The sequence below is a fragment of the Tinamus guttatus genome, unplaced genomic scaffold, assembly GCF_059628265.1.
Source record: "Tinamus guttatus ecotype Peru unplaced genomic scaffold, ASM5962826v1 Tinamus_guttatus_pri_ptg000923l, whole genome shotgun sequence".
In the NCBI taxonomy this organism is placed as follows: Eukaryota; Metazoa; Chordata; class Aves; order Tinamiformes; family Tinamidae; genus Tinamus; species Tinamus guttatus.
Window position 1 is genome coordinate 105370 of NW_028289457.1, and position 23813 is coordinate 129182.

Sequence of the window (23813 nt, forward strand, 5' to 3'; positions counted from 1 at the left end):
GCTCGGGGCGGGCGCGCTGAGCGCCGAGCACCGCCGGGGCCGCGCGGGCTCCGCCGCAGCCCGGGGCGCTCCCGCGGGGCGGTGGCGGCCGCGGGCTCCTCCCTCCGCACGCACGTGCCGGCGCCCGGCGGCGGGACGCGCCGTCGGGGCGGGCGGGGGGCGCCGGCACCGCCCGCGCGGCCGCCACTCGCGCTCGCGGCGGCGTCGGGCGCGGGGCTGCGGGCGCCGCCGCGCCATGGCCGTCGCCTTCCTGCTGGGCAACGGCTCCGCGCCGCTGCTGGCGGGCGCGCTGGAGGCGCCCGCGGCCGCCAACGGCTCTGCCGCCGCGTGCCGCGCCGCCGCGCCGCCCTGCGCGCCGCCCGCCTGGCCCAACGGCTCGGCCTGGGAGCGCGCCGGGCCCTGCGGCGGCAACGGCAGCGCGGGCGGCGGGCCCTGCGCGCCCGGCGGGCCCTCCGTGGTCACGGCCATCGCCATCATGGCCCTCTACTCCGTGGTGTGCGTCGTGGGGCTCTTCGGAAACTTCTTGGTCATGTATGTCATCGTCCGGTGAGTGGGGCGCCGAGAGCGGCACCGCGCCGTCGGGCGGGCGCGGAGCTCGGGGCGCGGGGACTCCCGTCCCGGCGCGAGGGGAGGGAGCCGCTTCGGGAAGCCCCGCGGCGCTGGGAGCTGCCCTTAGACGGGGCGGCGGCGGGGATGTCGCAGCCGGGGCCGGGCGGGTGCCCCGAGAGGCGGCCCGGGTCGCTCGCCCCCTCCGGGCGCGCACACGGGAGCCTCCCGCACAGCGCCGCGTCTTTGCTTCTCCAAAACGCGCAAGCAAAAAACGCCGAGAGCGTCGCGGCCAAGCGCCGCTGCCTGCTGGAGTTACAGACCCTCCGCCTAAGGCGCGGAGATGTAAGTGAATGTATGTGTGTGATATATGTAAGTATAGGCGTGCACATATCTTTTTGAGGCTAATAAACCAGCGCTCTGGGGAGCTGCCCCGCTCCGCTGCCCTCCCGTGCCCGGCTGCAGCGCGGGTCCCGCACGGCCGGGGCTGTCACGCACGACGGGTCCCTCGAGGGGCGGCAGGGCGGGTGGGCGCGCGATGAAACGGGCTCCCTGCCTCGGCGGGACGGCGCGTCCTTCCGCGGGGGAACATCGCCACCTCCCGGGGCCCCGGGCCCGGCACGGGGCGCACGCCGCGCTCCTCCGGGGCTCCAAAATCCCGAGGGATGTGGGGAAAAGCAGCCAGGGAAGAGTGCGGAGCTCGGCGGGGCACTGCTGGACGGGGTGCTCTGGGCTGCCCCCCTCCTCCCCGGGCTACCCAGTTTCCGCAAGTCTTAAAAGCATTCCTCTCTTTTCCCTTTCAAACCGTGCATTTCCCAAGGAATCGAGGTAACGGGGGGCTCTAAAAACACCGGGTCCAGCTGACATTCACTGGTAGCTGCAGGTGGGAGCTGATGTTGCAGTGGGCATCGCTCACGGGCCAGCGGCACCGGGCGGCCCCACGGCGCACTTGGCGCAGGGAGCACTTGCTAGGGGAAGGGGAAATGCTCACGGTAGGAGCAGCAGCACCACGGAGGTCAGTTCCTTCAGCACGGAGCAGCATGTTGGAGAGCTCAAGGGCACCCTTGCCCTTGGACCTAATGGGAACAGAGATTAAATGGCAGGCATCAGTGGTTCAAACCACAGTAATCCATAAACCTAGTGGTTAACTGCATTTTGGAGGCTGCGTGCTAAGTGTACAGCGCCAGGAAGAGCTGTGCTGCTGTGTGGTTGTGGTCAGCCTGAGACACAAGCTATTTCCATGTAAATATTCAGCTGTGCAAATGCTTCTGAGCAGGAGCGTGATTGCTATTGTCTGAGCGAGCGCTGCATGCATTCTTCTGGGAGGGAAAGCAGATGTACGGAATAACAGAGCCAGCATGGCTGTCAGCAGGGAAATATGCCACAGGTTGTCCCTGAGATTAGGTATTTGTACTGGCTTAACCTGTGCTCTGTTCATATTTCTTGCATTTATTAACTGAATTACATTTGCACCACAATATCAGTTTGAACAAGGCACCTGAATTTAGATACCTGTTTAAAGAGGGGGTCTTTCACAGAGATTAAAGTCTGAAACAAAAATCAGAAACAATAGGAGAAAACAAATATATTTTCATTTTACAGGTGACAACACAGGAACATTACATAGCTCATCGAACACCATCCAGGTATTCTGTAGCAAAGATGAGGACTGAATGCAGGTCTCCCATGATTTAACAGCAGGAACAGCTTTCCATATAACTGAGTTCCTTCCCAATTAGTGTCATGCAGCTATTTACCAATTTGGGATGAAGAAGAACATGCATGTTATGACTGAATAGCATCTGCGGTTAAGCAACACAAAAATGCATTTCCTTTCTGTGCGCCTCTGTAGGTTTAGTATACCTGCACTGCAGTGGGGAACTTTATGATTTATTTCCTTCTACAAGCTATACTAACATGACAGTATTCCCAATCACATTGTATGCATTTAATAAATGGTGAGCATCTGTGCTCAGATATTGTTGGATCCAGCTAAAGATAGGAAGAAACATCTTATTGGATTGAATTTGACATCATATAAAGCTCCCTTTCTTCTTTCTCACACTACACTTACTCAGGAAGAGATAAGTCTTAAAGTTCATATTAAATTTGAGATTGAGAGTACTAGAAATCAGATTCTAAAAGCATCATTGATACCCTGAAATCTACCCTGAAAATGCTAGAAACTAGGATGCAGGTGCTAAAATATTTGAAAAACTGCCCCAAAATTCAGTGCTCTGTGAATTTAGCCCCAGTGAAACCAGCGGTGACTTCTTACTCAGTGCTGCATTATGTTCTCTCACAATAATCTGACTTTCTTTAGAAATATTTTTTGGGGAATAACTACAGTTTTATTCCTATAAACAAATGAACTTCAAACTCCATCCAATCATGTCAGCTTTTCCATATGGATGAGATCCATGGTTTTGGAGCCTGAACTGTGCACAAGCCCTTGCCCGATATGAGGCCGTAGTTACCAGTCCACAGGGCTGCTGTTTTATCACTGCTGTAGGAAAAAGAAGTCAAAAAGGCAACATGTCCAAAAGGAGATAGAAATTTAGTGTCATTATCTATATGAAAATCAGAGTTTTCATGCAAAGCAGGTCCTCTGCCGCTTTATCTCTTGGCAAGATTTCAAGTGTAAGGAGCAATGATTTATATACATATTTTTGTATAATTAATGCAGTCTCAACCACTCTCTCTTTCTTCCTCAGATGGTGCCTTTCCTTCTTGAATGAATACTTACATGTTCTATGAGGTCGAACCCCATATTACTAACACTGAGCTGTTTCATTTGTCAAGAATAAAAATAGTCCTCAGAGTGACAGCAGTACTAGTCAGATTTTATTGTCATCCATGAACTTTGTGCTATCCAAATAATCAGATTTGTTATCTGATTTCCTCATTTATTATCTGTTTCCTCGTGTGCTTCATATAACTGTTAATTCCTAATACAAACATAGTGTTGTTGTGTCTATGTCAAGAGCAAATGCTACTTCTAGCTGCTGCAGAGCACAACAAGAAACGAGTACAATTAATACCATGTGGTATGAATTAATTTACACATTAATATATAGGTTTTCTGCTTTCTAGTAAAGTCAGTGGGATATTAGTCACAGGTTAGAGTGGGAAGCATAGTTTGCCTTGTGATTAAGGCAGGTTGCACTATGCTAGAAAGCTGTAACAAAATTATAGTTGAATGTCCTCAGCAGCACATGTCTGGAAGAGTGGAATAGCTCTCCAAGGTCCCAGTCCACAATGCTAAGTGCCCTGAGATGACCTAAATTCAATCTACTGCCGTTCAAGTCACTCAAATCAGGATTGATTCCTTAAATGCTTTGCTATTAATTTGGTCACATAAGATAAACAAAGGTGCCTGAGGTACTCTGCGATCCTTCAAAACAGGGAAAAAATGTCTTGTTTCATTATAGACAATCATTACTTTTTTTTTTTTTAAAAAAAAAGCCCCACAAATTAAAAGAAGTCTTCTCTGAAGCTAAAAGCTGTGTTTTTACCTTTCCCAGAACAGTCTCTGAATAATGTTTTGAAGGGACTAAGAGCTCTGACGAAAATATACTCTTCTCTGGAAAGACTGTACAACACAGTAAAGCTCTGTTTACCTCAGCCCAGTTCTTATGCACCTTAGGAAAATAATATTTCGCTAAGGAGAAGGGAGTTAGGGGTGAAATTCCAATTATAAAAAGAATTGGTGTCTCCAGAGGAAAAAATATTCTCACGCATGCACAAACAAAGGGAAAAAGGTTTTGAAAAAAGGCCAGAACATAGAAAGTGGAGAGTCTGTATAGGGAAATAAGCTGAAAATGATCCAAATATTGAAAGGAGCTTAAGTGAAAGTTTTTTCTCAGGAGTTCTTCTTTACAGGGCAACATGAAGTTACAGATGCGATGTGAAAGAAGACTCACAATATGAATCAGAAAATCTAAAGATGAAGAAATGGATAAAAAGTGTTGCTTTCTTTCCTGGCCACAGCCTCATGAATCTCTGTGTTTGGATGACATTGCATGTGCTAATGAGTGGCCTGCCTCTTGAGCAGCCTGCAAGAAAAACGTTCCATATTCTTGATAAAAGAAGTTAACTAAAGCCACAGAAACCTGAATGTATAGTGACAATTAATCATTTACATTGCTTACCAACAGAAGGCACAGAAGATCTGTGTACAGAACTGGGAGAAAATCTGAATGGGCAGGAACAGCAAAGCAGCTAAATTAAATTAACAACACAGAAAGTGACCCACACCGTAGTGTATGACAGCAGGGCAGATGTCTCTGCACACTCTTTGTCGTAGAAATTTACTCTGTGTAGTCTCTGCTAGTTGGCAAATGTTTGCCTCGCGAGCTGCTCCCTGCCTTCCCACAGGATCAAAGGAACCAGACAGACGAAAGAGCAGGTACACTTTTACATACCCTTTCCATTTAAATTACACAGATATCGCAACCGTTAAAATTTGGCCAGGACAATGTTAGCCTGCAACATCAGGACAACCTCAGTTTTGCAGAGGTGCAGCGTGCACATTCGCATCCTTTGCAGATCTCAGGCCACAGAGCGCAGCCCGCCCCTCACCTGCAGGCAACATGCCCACTGCAGCAGGGCAGGTCCCCTATCGCCGAGCTCTTCGGGTAGGAGTGCTCAGGAGACATTTGCCTGCACACTATTTCCCACCAGATCTTTCCTGGAATGTCACTTCGGTAATGGTTTCCATGAAAAAAAGAAAAAAAAGGCACAGTTAAGTACTTACAGAATTTTTTAAATTTACTCATAAAAATTAATCGAATTCTTCTAACTTTTCATGACATCAGTAAACCTAGAAAATATTGCAAGCACATGTTGTTTCTATAATGCAATGACTAGCAAGCTAATGACTAATGTGACCCAGAAATGCTATTTTATTCCAGTTTAACTTACTATATTTTTAAAATAATTATGCATAACTTTCAATGAAACTGTTCATAAGCTTTTATAATTTTTCAAGAAGAAAAGGTGACATATTTACAAAAATGTCAAACATAACACAATGTAAGCCGAAACGGATCAGAATCGTCATCCATCTAGCATATTAACTTCTTTGCTAACCTTAGCGAATAGCTGGTGTTTAGTCAAGGAGTAGACTAAATAAGAGTATCATTGAGTGGAACTCCTTCAAAAAGTCTGTAGCGGAAGCTGTTGCTGAGCTGCAATTTGCATCAGTTTTTCATTCAATACCTTTTTGTAGGCATCTCTTCCATGCAGCACTGCCAAAAAAAAAGAACAGAATCAAAATAAGTTTGGAAATAAAATGAAATAAGTCTGGCAAAATCCTGGGATGTGAACATTTGCTAAAGTAAAAAATTTAGAATTCTGAAACATTTCTACAGACTCTGATTTAGTTATTTATAAATTTAAGTGCTCTGAGATGGAAGTTCTTGATGTCCTGATTAATGAACATTGTCAGAAGAAGATTTATTAGGATGCTGACTGAAATTAGTCTTCAGTCCTTAATGTTTCCCTTTAAAATCCAAATCCACTCATTACAGCTATATTTTAGAAAATATTGAAAGCAACTATTTTGTGATTTCTTGCAGTTATTCTGATCTCCAAAGAAGTTATTTTTATAACCATCTGCCTTGTTTTGCATGCACCGTGAAATTTGGGTTTGTTGTCATGTAAGTGGGGATGATCTCATTATCTTTCAAAGCTTTCTTTTGAAAGCTAGGTTGTAAGGATATTCAGTAACAGAATTTCCATAGCTTGGCTTAGTTTATTAAGAAGCATCCTCATTCATCCATTTAATGTTAAACACTCTTTAATTTTATGTAAATTTCCCTTTGAATTCACATCATGAAAAAAGGTAAAGATGACAGAGAATATAACTAGCCAAGTAACTGTGAAAGACATGAAATAGCGCGTTTTTTCCACCTTCTCGATGAAATGTGTTCAATTATCAGCTATAAGATCTTATATCTCAGAAATTAGAAAAGAACCACATCTTCAAAACAAAAACATGTGTCTGGAGAGGAGTGTCTTCTCTTCATTGTGGTGTTTGGAGCTATCCCAGCATGAGACCCTCTTTCCTGTGGGAAGGAGGGAGCAATTAGGTTGCCTTTGCCTGCTCTCCGCTTGCATAGTGCTGACCACCAGTCCTGAGACCATAATGCCAACCAAGCAGCCAGTTGCCAAATTCCCCTCATGAAACAGTGCTCTCAAAGCTGTCTTTCCTCCCTGCTTTCAGATGCAATCTCATTCTTGTCACATGGTGGCTACATATATCTATGTTTTCCGGATAATTTTCACTCAGTCTTTTCAAGTTGCAGTCATGCTCCCTCCTTCTATCATCCCTTCCTCCAACAGTTATTTTACACAGTTCTCTCTGCAGTCCCTCATCTCACCTCCATCATTCCTTCCGAGATCACCTTCATCACATCGCAGGAAGATCCCGGTATCTTGTATATAAGGAATGATGCCTGACATGTCTACCATTACTTTTGCCCATATATTCTGTGGTATTCGCATGAGCCTCATGCTCCTGCTCTGATAGCTTCCTGACAAGGGATGACCATTGCTGTTCCCTCTCACCCTGTTGAGGGCTTCACATCTCCTAGTGATGTGACACTGGCCTCAGAAACCTTTCTGCCAGGCTTCCTCACCAAGGCTGTTTCATGTGCAGTCCGCATCTGAGGTGATCAATCCACGCACCAGAAGGAGACAACAACCTATAAGATGCCTTTTTATAAGAGCAGAGAAAACAGCTGTTAACTAGTTCCTCTTAGCAAAAAGTCCCATAAGTTATCACAGATGCAGTCAGTGATTCTTTGCACAATCATACTTTCCTGAAGGCACACAGCAGAAGATACTGACAGTTTTCCTTTCCATGTCTTCTTAGCAAAGCCAATGTTTTAATAGTACGTGCCCATTGCCGGATAATGACAATATATTGGAGTTATTCCTTTTAGCTCTTTTTTTGCCCTCAGTTTGAATGACAAGCTGATATCAATACACCTATAAATATCTTTTCCTCTCCCCTTTCTGGAAAAAAAGAAAGAATGCATCGTCAGCTGCATTTTGCGCAGATTTCTGCCAGGGTATTACACAGGGTATTACACATGTAATAAAGGAAGAGGAATGAGAATAATAAGGAAGAAAGATAAAATAATTAATTATAACTACTGCAGAGTATGCAATCTGTTTGGGAAAAAAAAATGCTAGTTAATGCTTTCAGTCAGGATTTTTTTTTCCCTCAAGGGAAAGGACCAGCCTTCCTCCCTTAAATCTCCATTTTTTCCCAAAGAAAGATGTTGTGTTTGTTTTGTTTTCTCTGGGAAGGGGCTGAGCCCACTAATTCAAAATAAATAGTAGAAAAAAGGACTGTAATGTCCCTCCGTAGCAGAATAGCAGAAGAGGAAACATTATTAAAGAAGCAACAAGTGGTTTTTAGCCCAAAGCCCATCATGTTGTTGTAATTGATTCAAAGCAGGATGAGTCAGATGTCCTCACAACTCTCTGAGGGTCTGTGCGTTGACGCCACATCATTCTACAAAAGACCTGGACTGGAGGCTGAAAAAAATTGTCTCTGCCAAAAGGGCTTTGATTTAGCCATTCCTTTCACAAAAGCAGAGTTCATTGTGAAATTGCTGGTTTGCTCCCAGTCCAGGAGACATGGAGCAATACTCTACCAAGTACCATGGTGTGATCTGCTTCTGACCTGGGACTTGCAAGCGAGAGCTGTTGGGTCTGCGTATTCCTCACACCACCCCCAACACAGGAAAACAAGAGCTGGGAACTAAAAGGATGCGAGGAAGGTTAGTTTGCATTCATTTCATTTGTGCTATGGAGGAGAATGAAGTAAAAAAGGAAACTTGAGAAAGGAACCAGGGAAAAAGAAGAAGAGGAGAAAAGGTAACAGCTGAAGCAGCTCCCAGGTCAGCAGTTTTGTGTCCCCTGCTCAGCTCCATATTCATTCAGTACATTCAGATTCCTTCAGAAAATGCACATCACCTCGCAGTGTGCAAGAGGAAGAGGCTCCTCTTGCTGCTCCAGCAATGTACCTTGAGATTTTAAGTCCAGCCTACTTCCCTCTTTTGCTCATATGTGATGTTCATATATTTTTTTCATCCCTCTGACTAAGCCATCAACACAATCTCCACATTTCCAGAGTTTTGTTAGTTTTCTTTCTCTTCTAAAAATACACGTAAGATTTGAAACAAAAGACAAATTAATTTTATCTTTAAGCATACAAATAAACTTTCCTGTGTTCCATTGTGATGTTGTTGTTGTTTGTCAGCTGAATACAGCTGTTTGCTGACCAACTCAGAGCAACTCAGAGCACAATGTTAGGATCTCTTTCAGAGTGGTCACCTTCTGGCACAGTGATGCAAGTCAGGATGCAAGACTATAATAAGGGTAAAAAAAAAACATTGCCATGCTCTTTCTTAAAGACAGCAAAACTTGTTCTTCTCCCCAGTTCCATTCTTACACCCAAACTCAGGGTCAGTGGAGGACATGAGTGCCTGCAAGTAGCATAATTGCAGTATGACTAAGTGTGAACATTTTCTGTTACAGTACTGTACCTTATAGAGTCTTTTTTTTTTTTTTGATCTGTTCATTTGTTTTCTCTGAGGGCGTGTTACTCCTAATTGTATCCTCGTATATACGTTCTCTTCAGAAGAACTACATAAAAGGAGGAGTAGATTTTTAACCACTGTATTTTGCATTCAGACTTAGTACCCTGACTACATAATAATGTGTAAGATTTGTACACAAATTCGGAGTGCTTGTTCCCAAGGCTTAAGTTTAATGGCTTCAAGCATAAACTTTCTGGAATATCCCTGAATAGCATAATCAAAGAGTAAATCTCCAAACAGTTCAAGTCATGTGCTTTCAATATGCAGAGACCCACTATCATGCAAAGAATAAAAAAGATTATTTAGATGGGATGACCATAAGGGGCTTCCCTTATGGTCATCCCATCTAAATAATCTTTTTTAGTATCAGTTCAGGTACTTCCCAGGATGCGGCCTGTCTGAGAAATGCCAGTGTCAGGCATGTTAATTAAATGGGTAGACAGAGAAAAAATTTAAGGGAATGTCCAGATCAGCCTAAATGTTAAGCAACCTTTGTCCAAAGCTTTAAAGGCTCAATGAAAAGTGAAGTACCTGATATCTCAGGAAAGCACCAAGTACTTGACCAAGTCATGGTCCAGCGATATCTTCAGTATTAAGTGTGGTATGGCATACTTCAGGGAATTGCCATGCAAGATTTCTCATGGTCAGTTGGAAAACTGTTTGTGGATATATGGCAGTTCCAACTCAGTGACTTTAAGATCTGATAGTTTCTTAATTCCCTTTTAGGGCTGCTGGAATGATTTTATTAACATTTCTAAATTTCTCAGGAGACCATGTTTTGAAATAATTATAAAGAAAACATCTGCATTATGGCTAGTTTCAGTTCCTGGAAATGAATTGCAGTAAGAAGGAAAAAGAGGGACCTTTGCTTAAAACCTTTTTTCTTGCTGATATTTGGGTTGCATATATAACCCAAGATGTACTAGAACAGAACCCTGAAGATGTACCAGAACAGCCATGGAAATAAGTGCTGATCTAAATTTTTTAAGTAGGCATACTTCACATGTTCTAATCATACCACCCAAGGAGACCTCAACAAATATAATGCATGCACGTAATCATTCTTCATTTATTTAACAAGTCATGTACTCAAGAAGAATGAATTTGAAGCATTAACCTAATCTCCTACAGCATCAACTAGAGTTATGTGGAATTACCTGTATAACTTATGTGCATTTTCCAGTTTTTGCTTCTTTGAGCAACCAACTTCATGAGTGGCTGCTTCTTGCAAAGAAAGTCCTGTACTTAAGCCATTTTTAATGTATTTTTCATTAAAACTAAACAGAGATTAGTTGAAGCAGTCTTTGTCTCCAGATTAGCATTTTATGGATAAAAGCTGATGTATGCGCTGCTGAAAGTAGTTATTACCAATCTGTCATAGAGCAGCCCATTTCCGAAGTGCAAAGGGCTTTTTCTGCTTATCTTCCCACTGTTGCCATTGAGACAGGAGTAGCTTCTACACTGATTTGTTGGCTTAAAGATAAGGGCAGGGCTAGATTTGCCTTACAGAACTTTAGATACATGTAGAGAGTTTCCTTACTGTTGTAAATCTGATCCCTCATGTCCTACAAACCACAAAGGATGCTTCATAAAAATAGATATTTTATGATGTAAGCACGAACTGAGGAGATAGAAGCAATATACTAGTGGATATCAGTACTATAATGAGCATAATTTATTTAAATATCTATTAATAGTGATATCCAGCCAAATAGTCATCAAAAAAATCACCATGTTGCTGTATTAGTTTTTCATTTCAGAGCCGTGAAAATAGAAAGAATGTTGTTGCTCAAAGCCAATTTCTGTACTCACCTGCAACCTCATTCAGTCATATGAAATTCAATATACTTGGCATTTCAGATGCTTAAATTCCAATGTAATCCCTTTACCAGGCTTTTTTTTTTTTTTTTTTTTTTTGAGGTTTTCATTTAAGGCATTTTCTTTACTTATTCTCATCCAAATAGCTTCTTTAGTGGCCTCAAATGAAAATGTGAGAACAAATATATTTTAAGAGACTACATTTATCAGCATAATATTTTTGGTATTACAAGGCACGTAGACTTTCCTATAAGAACTAATCCTTCTGAGATAAAGCAATCTCATCACATACACATCTCTCTCTAGATGACAGAAATGTTTGTGTACCTTTTCACATACACAACTTTAATGGAAGACACAGTAACAGCTAAGGTAAAGGCTTTGAAGAGCTCTGTTTTGAGGGTTTGTTATTTTTTCATGCTGCTAAAATTATTTTAATCAATTGTCTCAAGAATTTATTTGTTCATACAAAGATCTGACTGTGGAAACCCTGGTAGTCTACTTATTTTGACAAATACAAATTTTGACAAATTTAACAAAGTGGCTCTTTTAGAAATAAGTCCTTTATAATTTTTGAGGTATTCAGGACAAAGAAAAAGCCAAACCCAAAGACGTCACTGAAAAGAATTTTGTCAGTTTCAATAGGTCTTTGTTAATCGGACAATTATGGAGGTAAAATAATTTCTACCGCCACAAAAGATTGGCTTCTCCACTTTGTAAGGACAAGGTCATTAGAAATATAAAGATTAAAGAGTACATCAAGCAAAATCTTGCATTAATATTTGTGCATTAAATGGAATAATTGAAAGCCCAAGAACAAAAGCAATATAGCAAAACTGCAAAGTGGAATGAGGACCATGGCAGCCTCAGTGAAGAGGTTTTGTTCCATTTGCGCTTATTCAGAGCTTTCCTCTCCTTTTTCTCTGACATGCGAAACTCGGAGTTACTCAGAGTCAGATTGCTATTAGCTGATTTTTTGTTTTTATTTTTTGTTTGTTTGTTTCTTCCCCTGTATCAAACATTCCCTTTAAAACATCTGATGGCTTTAATTACTGTTTAAAAAATAATTATCTCCTAATGATGTGCTCTTAGGAAAGAGTACTGAGCTAGAATGAGGCAGCATGGCAGCAGCATATCCAAGCTCCTCGTCCAGTCCAACCATCAGAGCTCAGTATTTGCCTCGAGTGCAGCACAGATGAGCAGCCTGGGTGAGGATCCAGGATCTGCACCGGCTTTTCTCACCAACGCAGACTTCTGTGGCATGGCCCCTGCTGCTGTTGCTACCTGAGCTGATTATATAGGGTTTGGAGCAAGCTGGATATGGCTGCTCTCTAGGCAGCCACACCTCCAGTTTACTCTCTTGACACAACTTCAGCTAATTGTTTTTTAAATAATTCCCTGTGGAGGGAAACATGAATTCCTGCGGAATCTGCCGCTGCCTAAGATAGCATTGCAATTTGCTGGGTAAATGGGGTACTCCCCCAAGGAAAGTTTCTAAAATACTATAATTTCAGTTTTGCTTTAAACTTCAAAATATCATATTTTCTATAGACAGCAGTAAAGCAAGAGCTTGGATCTACTTAGAAATTACTAAAACAAAAAAAAAAAAATAGGGTTACTCATGGCTCCTCATGCACAGTGCTGTGAAATGAGAGAATAAAGACAGTACGTCTTCAAATGTTCATAATAAAACTTACTAGGTACATTCAGCAATAAGTCTATATTTCTCCAGGCTCTACCTGAGTGGTCCCAAGTGTGTGTCCTACATAGCCCTGTCATCAGTTTCTTGCAGCTGACTCATGTTCTGAAGAACTTAGCAAGAATTTAGCAAACATTTAAATATAGAAGGCACAGGAAATATTTTATTTTACACTTATATATATTTCCCTGCAGCTTACCTGGAAGACCTTCTTAAATGAATTGTTTCTTTTGCAAATCAGTCTATAAATTGGAAGGCATTTGGTCGGACACTGTGCTTGCTACTTTGAAGAAACACAAGGGAGTTTCTTCAAAAGAGCAAGTCATCTGACCCCCTGAAAGCCAGAGCACCACAGTGTCTAGCGACCTGGGCAGCAGTCAGGATGGCAGGGCAGAATAGCCAGGACCATCACTTCAGAGTGAAACACTTGTACTATTGCAAAAGTACAGCCTCCTCGTAAATGGGGGATCTCAAGTGCTGTACAGATGGCACAAGGACTTCAATCTGTAAAGGGCAGTTCGAAAAAGTTAATGAAACTGAGGAGAAATTGGTATTCTACCTTTGGCAGTGCAAACACAAATTAAAACATAAAGCTCTCCTTGCTCAGCTGTGAATGAGGTGTGACATAACTGAAATTTAGAAATTGTTTTTTGGGTAGTTAGTGTCACAGACTTAGCAAGGAGTGGGTATAAAGGAGTGTGAAGACACTTCTACCATATTAGACAGTGTGGAGCATGCATTACTGCCTCAAATGGTTGCAGCATCCAACCGAAGGTGGTGGTTCTGTTGTTGCATTCAATATTCACAGACATTCAATATTAGATATTGAATCAATATTGGATATTGAATCAATATTAGGTGTTGATTTACAGCATCTGCCTTCAATTGAAAGAATATCTGCCTTCAAGTGAACAGACTTGTCCGACTTGTAAAAGACACAGATCAATAAAGCCATGTGAAAATCTTCACAGATTATTTCAAAAAGATAATTTTGAACTTTTTATAATTATAACCAAATGAAAAAAACTTCTTAAAAGCTTGATTTTTTTAGCCATATTGGATGTGATAATTACCCTAATCTTTCAAGTTCTTACTCTCTTAGGAACTACCTCATTATTACTCCACAACCTGTTAATGAGTTCTCCACTTCCACAAAGCACAATTCTGATAATTGACATGACATCACCAGATACAGAAAATCTTTCCTGTTAATATAGTGTCAGGCATTTGCAAATACAAGTTGGTTCAGCTTTTTTCTCAGTCCTATGGTATAATATTGCTTTTTTTACAAACATCTTTCTGCACAAGTTAAATGAATACTTTATTTCCTTCTTTATTTTCCTTCCCTTACCTCATCTCACAGAATTGTAAACATTATTGCAAGTAAACTGTATCAAGATTATTTGTGTGGTTAAAAGATGAATAGCAAAAAAAGATGATCTGCGATAACATCCAGCATGTTATTTTTCAAAGTTTTTTTTTTTTTTAAATAGACACTGCATTGTTCTTTCTTTTTTTTTAATTTGGTTGGTTGTGGTCATTTACATGCTTTACTGATCTTTCTAGGTACACGAAAATGAAGACTGCCACCAATATCTATATTTTCAATCTTGCATTGGCGGATGCTCTAGCAACAAGTACTCTGCCATTCCAGAGTGTGAATTATTTGATGGGAACATGGCCATTTGGTACAATCCTGTGTAAGATTGTTATATCCATTGACTACTATAATATGTTCACCAGTATCTTTACACTCTGCACGATGAGCGTGGATCGCTACGTAGCTGTTTGCCACCCAGTCAAGGCCCTTGATTTCCGTACTCCCAGAAATGCCAAAATTGTCAATGTCTGCAATTGGATACTTTCTTCTGCTATTGGCCTACCAGTTATGTTCATGGCAACTACCAAATACAGGCACGGTAAGTCTAGTTTTCATCTATGAATTAAATATTTCCATTTTTAAACTTCTTTCTGCATTGATCCTCTGTATTACAAAAGCTTTGAGCTAACTTCTGACTTCCAACCTTTCAATAAAAATAGACTCTTTTAACGATTTTACTGCAAGTCCTCACAAGCTCAGTAATGTTATAGGCATCTTTCTATACAAGATGCCTTTGATGTTCTAGAACAATCATCAAATTATTCTTTTTGCCTAGGCACAGTATGATTTTTGCCTTTTCATCTCTCTCTGGAAGCTTGTGGGCTTAGTTCTCTAAGGAGCACCTCCTCAAATTCACATGGCTTATCCCTTGAATCAAAGTCGTTTTCACTTAGATCACATGGCTCTAGTTGATTAAACACAGCACTAAACAAGATCTTTTTCATATGAGGGAGCTCCTCACTTTCTCTTGTACGGGATACGATCCCACTTCTCCCTCCTGTGTAGTGTTTGGGAAAGGCAACATCAGCACCTGCCCTTTGGCTATGCAGGATTATCCACTTCTCTGCCAAAGTACTCACAGAAACTTGTGCATTACCCAAGATATTTCCACAGTTGTTGTTGATCATGGCAGTTTTGTACCTAGTCTGGCATGACATAAAACAGAAGTGATAGAACATTTTGGATCGCTGGTTCCAAAAGACCTTCCATGAAGTAACAGTGTAAACCTAAGTGAAAAATCCCTAGACCGTGCGCAGTTACCCAAGTGTCATGTCATCTTTTTTTTTTTGAGCACTGAAGACAATTTATTTTATCAAATATAAAGCAAATTCAAAGCAATTAAATGCAAAACAAAGTTACTTCATATTTGGTCTTCTAACTAAAGCCACATTTGGCCACATTGTATTCTATCAGTGTTTGTGCAAAATACAGATCATCAATTGCTTTATGTTAGCTGTGTACATAGTAAATTTGTGTTCCTTTGCCTATAACATTGATCAAAAAAGACTAAAGAAAAGCAAATGGAAAACTGACCTGCCTGTCTTCTCTGTTGCTTTCTTTTTTTTCCCTAGGCTCTATTGACTGCACACTTACATTCTCCCACCCTGCTTGGTACTGGGAGAACCTCCTGAAAATCTGTGTGTTCATCTTCGCCTTTATCATGCCAGTCCTGATCATAACCGTGTGCTATGGGTTGATGATTTTACGCCTGAAGAGTGTTCGCATGTTATCTGGCTCCAAAGAGAAGGACAGGAACCTGCGGAGGATCACAAGAATGGTTCTGGTGGTGGTGGCGGTGTTTATCGTGTGCTGGACTCCCATCCACATTTATGTCATCATTAAAGCCCTGGTCAACATTCCAGAAACTACTTTCCAGACTGTCTCCTGGCACTTCTGTATTGCTCTAGGGTATACAAATAGCTGCCTTAATCCAGTCCTGTATGCATTTCTAGATGAGAATTTCAAAAGATGTTTCAGAGAGTTCTGCATCCCCACTTCCTCCACCATTGAGCAACAAAACTCCACTCGTGTCCGACAAAACACTCGTGACCATGCTTCCACTGCCAACACTGTGGATAGGACTAACCATCAGGTATGACTAGCAGTGGAGATGTCATCTCTGGATCCGGGCCTCCCGCTTGGGGATGACATGCCTTCTGAAGTTACGGTTTATACTGATTTGTAACTGTTTGAAGGCATAAACGCCTTCAGCTGGCATCTGTAGCTGGCATCCACAGCACACACATACACAGAGACCCCAGTCCTGCATGGTGCTGGTTGATCTCAGCTCTAGTAGATACACAGAGGCTGAGGGTTTTCAAAGGTGCATTGCATGATTGAGTCCAGCGTGTTTGCATATGCAGTGCACAAATGAGAGGCAATGTTTTGTTACAGTACGTTTGCAACAGGTGATTCTTTTAGAACTGTTCGGAGAATGATCGCATATTTCTCTATTCATATTGCTTATCTGCTGAGGGACACAGTGGAGGGACACAAGATGAATTCTCTTAATTAAAAAGAGAAGAAACTGTGCTTATATACTTTTTGATTCATTATGATTTACAGAAAAGGCCTAGAAGGCCTGTTCTCCTGGAAGATGTTCAAAAAGGCCTGTCTATGTCCAGTTCTTGTACCAGACACTTAACCAGTGTTGGCTAGGGTTCATTTTGGCCCTTTTTTTTTTAACCTTTTAACATGTGAAAAAAAAAATTGCACCATTTGCATATGTAACTAAACCAGCACAACTATTAGAGCATTGTAGATATGCTTTCATGTGACACCTTTCATTTCGCTTTCCAGATAGGAATACTTTCCCCTAGTTTGAACATCTTTCTACATACATATGCATATCTAAATACACACGCGCACACACACACACACACACACATGTTAAGGAGTATTGTGCCATTCCTTTGAGAAGTAGGAGTTTTGTGCCGCAGCAGATACAAAGGGATTTTTTTTTATCCAGATTATTTTTTGCTTAGCTTTTGGGGAATCTGTTAATGCATTCAACATTCTAGTTTCTGTGATTAGTTCTGAGAGTTTCTAAACTACATCCCTCAGCAAATGTCTGACACAAAGCAGAACACAAAGGTGAAATTCCTGAACTTAGTAACTCATACATAATATAATCACCATAAAAAGCTTCTGAGTCTTCTCCACAATTTATCAAAAAGAAGGTACAGCCTTAGTCCATTCCTTGCCACATCACCTTTAAAAAGTTTCTTTTGAGCATTAGCAGTATGCTTAAGTTTAACTCTTGGATGATTTTCTCACTGATGCCACTTCTGCCACAAGCTTGCTGCCTTCTCAAGGTGCAAAATTGAATGGATCCTCATGAAAAATAATATACATATCACTCACTGAGGCCAAGGGCTGGTGCCAGGAAGCCAAAATCAGGATGTTACCATAACCAAACAGACAAAATTGTGATCGCAGCAGAAAAGAGAAGGGATCAATCTAAAAACAAAATGGGAAAGTTTATTAAACATCTGCATTTGGTTTTGTCTTTCACCAGCATCTGATTTATACATGGCAAACTGGCCTGTGTAATGGTTTAGAACCTGCTCAGTCTTACACACATTTTGTTGGTGGAGCAGAACTGCCAATCTTGACATAGTCATACAAACATATATGTATATACATGCAGTATTTACCATGTGTAGTAAATGTTTAGTAAACAGATTCAGCCCTCTAGAATGCATTTGTAACCCTCAGTGGAGTCAATTTTGTGCATGCGTCTTAGATTTACATCTATAGCTGTATTTCGTGCAGATGCAGGTTAGAGCGTACTGTGTATGCACACATTTTTTTACATTTTGTTGTGCTTTTCTATGGTCTTTCTAGTAAGGAGCAGCCTTCCAAAATCTGTTCTCGGAAAGGCTGAAGGTGGTGCTGCCAGGAGGCTGCCTGAGATAAGGTCCTGTTTTCCTGTGCACAGCCTAGATGATGCTCCTGCCCTCAGCAACCTTTCAACACAAGCCAGCAAGGAGACAGGCAGCCAAGGCAGGGATAGACCAACCAAGTGAGGTGAGGCAGCAAGGAGCAAGCTAGGCACACAGCTTGGAGTGGGGAATGGGGGTGGATTCTTCAGGGAACAGGTCTGGAATAAGTAAAGAGGAGAAAACAAGTTTGAAGAGAATTGAAGGGCAAGGTACTGGTTGGAAAGGAGGCATGCAAGAGGAGAAAAAGGAAACCTAGGAATGAGGCCACAGGAGACAATAAGACAGAAAACTGAAGAGGCAATGTGCATGGAGGAAAAAAAAAAAAAGTATAATCAGAACTGTAAGAAATTGCCCAGCTTTGACAACTTGTGTAGCTCTTCCTAAAAACCAGTTAGTTGTTTTCCCCAAGGCCATGGAGGAGAAGACAGCACTTGGAAACTTATATCCCCATAGCTGGATGGATGGGTTTTTTTGTGTGGTTTGGCATTTGAGAGAATTGAAAGTGGCCCAATTTCATTTCCCTCACCACCATGGCAGCAGTTCTTGCTTTGGCTGCTGCTGCCACTGGTTTCTTCATGCCAGCTCTGCTGTGTGCATGCTGACTGCCCATTTGCTCCCTGTACTAGCACAGCAGCTGGCCCAGGCAGGCTTCCTCGTCTACAAAGGAATACATTAGAATATTCACGTGTTTCTTATTCAAACCCAAATATTAAAAACTTTATTTAACATTTTACTTCAGCAAACTTTTCTGAAAGAAACTTTTTTTTTTTCTTAGCATCAGAGTGACCACAAAGGCTGTAGGACTAATTTACACTAAAAAGGGTTTCAGGGGAAGTACTTACAAATATAACATCTATTTTTATTTTTTTTAAGCAGCAAAAATAGTGTGATTGTACCTTTTGCCCCAGAGGAAAAAAAAAAAAAAAAAGAAAAGAAAAGAAAGAAAGCTTTTTCTGTTTTCTCAAACAGCCACAGTAAATACTATTGACTGAGCAGACTTTTCACAGGTAAGTGGTTTCTGCACAAGAAAACCAAGCTAGTATTTCTGTATCGATCTAAGAATACTGGCAAGTGCTTTCTTGTATAGACAAGGCCTTGGAGACAATTTGGTGTGAATTCTATTTGCAAGGGTGTAGGGCTGCTCAGCACAGATGATCAAACAGATGTTCAGCTAGTTGCCTTTTTGCCAAGGGACAATTCTTCTGCTGCAGTTAATGAGGACTTCAAGCACTCAGGAGCTCAGCAGCTTTAGGCCTTGGGCTCTTGAAGCACTTCTTTAAATAAGCAGTCACTGATGGAAGCAACAACTGTGTTTTCTATCAGTACAAAAGCAGTAAGAGGAAACATCATATTCATACCATTCCGCATTAAGATAATGACTTTGGACCCTGTTTTATGATCTAGGGACATCACTGTAAAGAACTCAACGCAAGGTTAAGCTTCATCTGAATTAAGAGTTTGATTGTTGATTTTTCAGCATTTATGAAAACTGGAAGAGCAAAACAAGTTCTGACCTTCTCCAGTTCCCTTGAGACAGATGAAGTAACATCAGATTCAAAACACTAATGGTGTGGGCTTTTATAAAGATAGCACGAGCAACTATCTTGCTGTGGCAAAATGCCTGTATTGCATTTTTTCTACAGTCAGTTTTATGTAAACTGTTTGACTTAAAGGCTTGCCTCACTTCAATTTTCAGAGAAGCATATGCAATCTTATAAATGTGTTTGAATGAAGAAGAAAAAACAGAATGGAAATGTCAGAAACTTGAAAAAATCTGCTTGTAAAATACAGCTGTTTGCTCTGAACTTTTCTCAGCATGTCCCAATATTGGTAGGAAATTCTAATGAAGGACCAGATAGCTGCTTTCAAAGATGAGCAGGTTGTTTTGATGTCATTGACACTAACCTGATTCATAGCAAAGGCCGATGAAAAATATTTTGAAATTGAATTTTGAAAACTACTTTTTAATTTATCTCCTATATTTAAAAAGTTTGATTTTTTTTTGAATTTAAGATACATTAAGTGTTTTTTCCTTGAAAATATCTTTTCCAAATACCTTTTATTTTTGTTGCCATTAATAACAGATCTCTATCAGAAAAAAAAGGGTTATTAATAATAATTGAAACCTAAGAAATTGAATTCATATAAATGAATTAGTTTTTTTACGGGCGGTTTTAGTTTTCACACAATCCTCTCCTGAAAGTATCCCAGCAACTAAACAAATTATGTGCAGGCATACTTACAGGCATTTTCTGTAGAAATTTTCTTGTATTTTCAGTTTCTGGTGCTTTCTGCTTAACCACTGAAGTTTATTAATGCTTTCTAAGTGCCTTCTAAAACTTCTAAATGAATTTTCTAAAGCTGCAAGTCCTCCTCACATTCTGAAAGTAAAATCTGAGTTACTGTAAGTTTTCTGCAGTAACTGTAAGTTCTGGTATTTGTGTTCAGTCCTGAAAGCTTTGTCTCTCATTACTTGCCTTGGCATCCAAGATGTAGAAATTAAAAGGACAGTGGATTATAGGAGAAATTATTTTTGAGATGAAACAAGCAAAATTTGAAAGTCATTTTCTCTATGATGAATTAACTGAAGAAAGCATTTTCTTACATTTTAATTTTCCCAGTGCTATCCGGCAGATCACAAACAATGTTGCAGGGTCCTATGTAAAAACATGGCAGAAGTAGGGCAGATTCAGTAACCCCCAGCCTTGGCAGATTTGCACCTTCCTACATTATTAGAGAACAGCTTTTCTATGCACTACTAGAAAATGAGCATATCTCCTTTGTAAGTAAGACTATATTTGAATAATAATGATAAATTGTTGTCTGTTGTTAAAGTCAGGATATCCTTGAAACAAGGCTTTCTTATACAGCCGATTTGCACTGGCATGGCTCTTTGTGAAAGTTTTGGGTATCAGCAAAAAGAGACTGTTTGTCAGACTTTCATAAAGAAAACAAGAATAAGCTATGCTATGAGGACTAAAACCAAGTAATCTTCAAAGGCTGCATGCATTTCTGGCATTCTCAAATCATGAATAAATAGGGAACAGAACATCATTTTTTCCTTAATAGATTAGAAAGTTTAATGGCTTTAAAAGAAAACAAAACATCAACAAAAAAAGAGCAAATAGAAATGTTTTCACTTTATAAAGGTAAGTGAATATGAACTTTGGAATTCATTTCTGAATTGAGACTTCTCCAAAAGAAAGGACTATCCAGATTTAGGAATGGCTCGGTTTCTGGCCAAAAAGAACTAAGGAGGAACATCTCCAATGCATAATAAACCCTCACCCATGTGTCATTACTGCTATCCAGCACCTTTCCCTCTTGTGTCAGTAAAGGTTCGTTTTTGGCTCTGCTCCCTATGCCACAACGGCTTTACCTGCAGAGTCCCTAATCCCTTCTCCAAGTACTAGCACTGCAGGGCAGCATTTGTTAGACAGCAAAAAGGTTGGGGACTTTCAGCCTGAGGTATCTCATATGCAGATGAAAATATTTGTAGTGCTATTGCACCAGGGTAAGAAGATGACTTAGCACGGGTACCATGGGCACACAAGAGGAGGATTTGTTCCAGGTCTGATTTAATTCCGTCTCCAAACTTAAATGAGATTTTAAATGCACATCCACATTTGGAATAGAACATTAGCCAATTTACTGATTTGAACACAGAAAAGCCATTAATGTACATCTAAAATGTTAACTTTGCGGTAATTGCTATGGAGAGCAAAATCATTGTTAGTGAAACCAATAGTGGGTTCCCTTGTAGAAGGAAAAAAAATATCCCATTCAAATAAGTCAGCATTGCAGATTCTCTAATGTGCCTTTGCCTTTAAAAATCAGGCACAAACATTTTCCTATAACAATTTCTTACGCTGTTGCTGTTTTATAACAGAAGAATTGTCTTGCCCGAGCGCTTGGGCTGGCTGTTTGGTTTCCTAAAGCAGCACAGTAGCTGCAAACGAGAACCAAATCCCTCCAAAGACTCACACAAATATACACACATGTGCACACATAAAAAGAACCTTGTGGGAGGGAAGAAATCAAGTAACTGTTTATCGTATTTGCAATTTTTTTCCTTTCAGTTGGAACTTCAAGAAGCTGAAACTACTCCACTGCCGTGACAGGGCCTCCTGCCGCATAGCTCAAAGTAATTGCAAACCTGTGGCACAGCACGTCTGTGCAGATGCTGTGGGAAGGGGTAGCATTAACTTTCCCTCAAAAACAGAGAAAAATGCCTGCTTTTCCAGCCTATCAAAAACTAGTTTTGCAGCACTTCTGCACTGCACATAACACAAGTATGAAATTTAGTAGCAAGCAGAGCCAAAAGATTCAGGGGCTTTCTAAGCACCAGTGTTCAATACATCCGTGTTTTCCAGGAATGCATTAGTCCAACAGAAAGCTGGTCTACTCATAGTTATTTGACACAATCTGAGCATTTACAGTAGTGTAAAACAGGTTGGAAACAAACTCAAAAGGATAGACAATTACAGCTTGAAAGAGAAATGTGAGTTTTTAGTGATGAAATTGTCAAGGACTAGATTTACACTTTAAAATTTCTTTATAGAGGTGTTTTCTGTGTACATTGCTTGTATGGGAAAGTTTCACAAGACCAGCTGGAACAATACCTTTGTGGTGGATGCTTACAAGAATTGTTCTTGCCACAATTCCAGAGGAGAATATTTCTTTCGATGCTCATTAAAAACCAAAAACCTCCCAGCTGCACCGTACTCTTCAAGTCCTTGCATAGGAACAAGACCTTTAGGGTCAAAACAGTCAGCTGCCACTTTTAAAGGAGGTAAGAGTAAGTAAAGGATACAAAGTTCTGCTCCAGGCCATGTTGTTACAGACTGGAGAATGAACTCTAAAACAAAATTGATTCTATTACTGTAAATTCCAGTGTGAATACAAATATAGGTATAAGCTCTCGGAGCTACAGTAGAATATTAATGAATTCTTTTTGACTTAGTTTCTCATGTTCCAACTGTGCAATCAGCAACATTTAAAGGTTGTGTAACATTTTTTTTTTTTTGAAAGCACTTCAGGATCCTTCAATATATAAGGGACTGTATGAAATGTAAGTCATCAATGGTCCCTATGTGAAGTGCTTGGAGCAGACAACACATTAGAACTTTGAAAAAAAAGTTACATTTTGCTAGGAAATATTTTTCTTAACCAAGTCCATAATGTGTTTGCTTTTCTTACTAATGTAATACAGTCTGCATCTCTATTTTGTATTAGCTACTAAAACACATTAAAAAAAATGAAAGAAACATTGATCTGAAGCCCATCTTTACTATTTTCTAGTATGAAAAATAGAAATATCCATGTAGATAATTTGTGGTGCAATGCTATTTTCTAGCCATTGTTTGTTATTTGCTTTGTAAATAAAACATCAGCAGTTACCCGGGGGAAAACAGTGCTTGATGAATCTCCATGTATCTAAAATACAGCTGTATAGAACAGTTTTCTTTTTCTGAAACCACACTGTATTTCTCATTTCCACTGTTAAAACCTGTGTGACAAAGTACGCTTTCCATGTGAATTGTTTGTTTCTGCCATGCTCTGCATAATAAAGATTGAAGGCCAAATCCTCATGAGTTGTAAATCAAAATTGTTGTTGAGTTTCATCAGTGTGTTACAGCTAAATATGAAATCACTTGTATCTACAGAATATGTAACCAAACATAGTAGAAGTGCCTTAATATTTTTATATTTCTGTTGAAAACTACACTAAGCTGTCATAAAGATTTAATATTTAATTTTATATTAACTTAGCAGAATGTCCTTATAGTCAGCAGTAAAATTTAAACCAG

At 40.5% G+C, this 23813-nt stretch overlaps 1 protein-coding gene across 2 annotated transcripts; it reads left to right on the plus strand.

Annotated features, from left to right (window-relative positions):
- The first annotated feature begins 235 nt into the window (after positions 1 to 235).
- LOC148591174 (mu-type opioid receptor-like) lies at positions 236 to 22567 on the plus strand. 2 transcript variants are annotated; one of them, XM_088538068.1, is made up of 4 exons: positions 236 to 546; positions 14245 to 14597; positions 15631 to 15967; positions 22083 to 22567. In XM_088538068.1, the coding sequence occupies exons 1-4, from the start codon at positions 236 to 238 to the stop codon at positions 22288 to 22290; spliced, it is 1209 nt and encodes a 402-aa protein (XP_088394194.1). In that variant the 3' UTR covers positions 22291 to 22567. The 2 variants fall into 2 exon arrangements, with proteins under 2 accessions (XP_088394194.1, XP_088394193.1); XM_088538067.1 differs by having other exon boundaries at positions 15631 to 16151; positions 22083 to 22213.
- Positions 22568 to 23813: the final 1246 nt, after the last annotated feature.

What these genes read in the sequence shown, in the direction of transcription:
- LOC148591174 (XM_088538067.1), top strand. Translation starts at nt 236, where the DNA reads ATGGCCGTCGCCTTCCTGCTGGGCAACGGCTCCGCGCCGCTGCTGGCG. An exon ending in GTCATGTATGTCATCGTCCG is followed by an intron (nt 547 to 14,244) that starts GTGAGTGGGGCG and finishes TGATCTTTCTAG; the next exon opens with GTACACGAAAATGAAGACTG. An exon ending in AACTACCAAATACAGGCACG is followed by an intron (nt 14,598 to 15,630) that starts GTAAGTCTAGTT and finishes TTTTTTCCCTAG; the next exon opens with GCTCTATTGACTGCACACTT.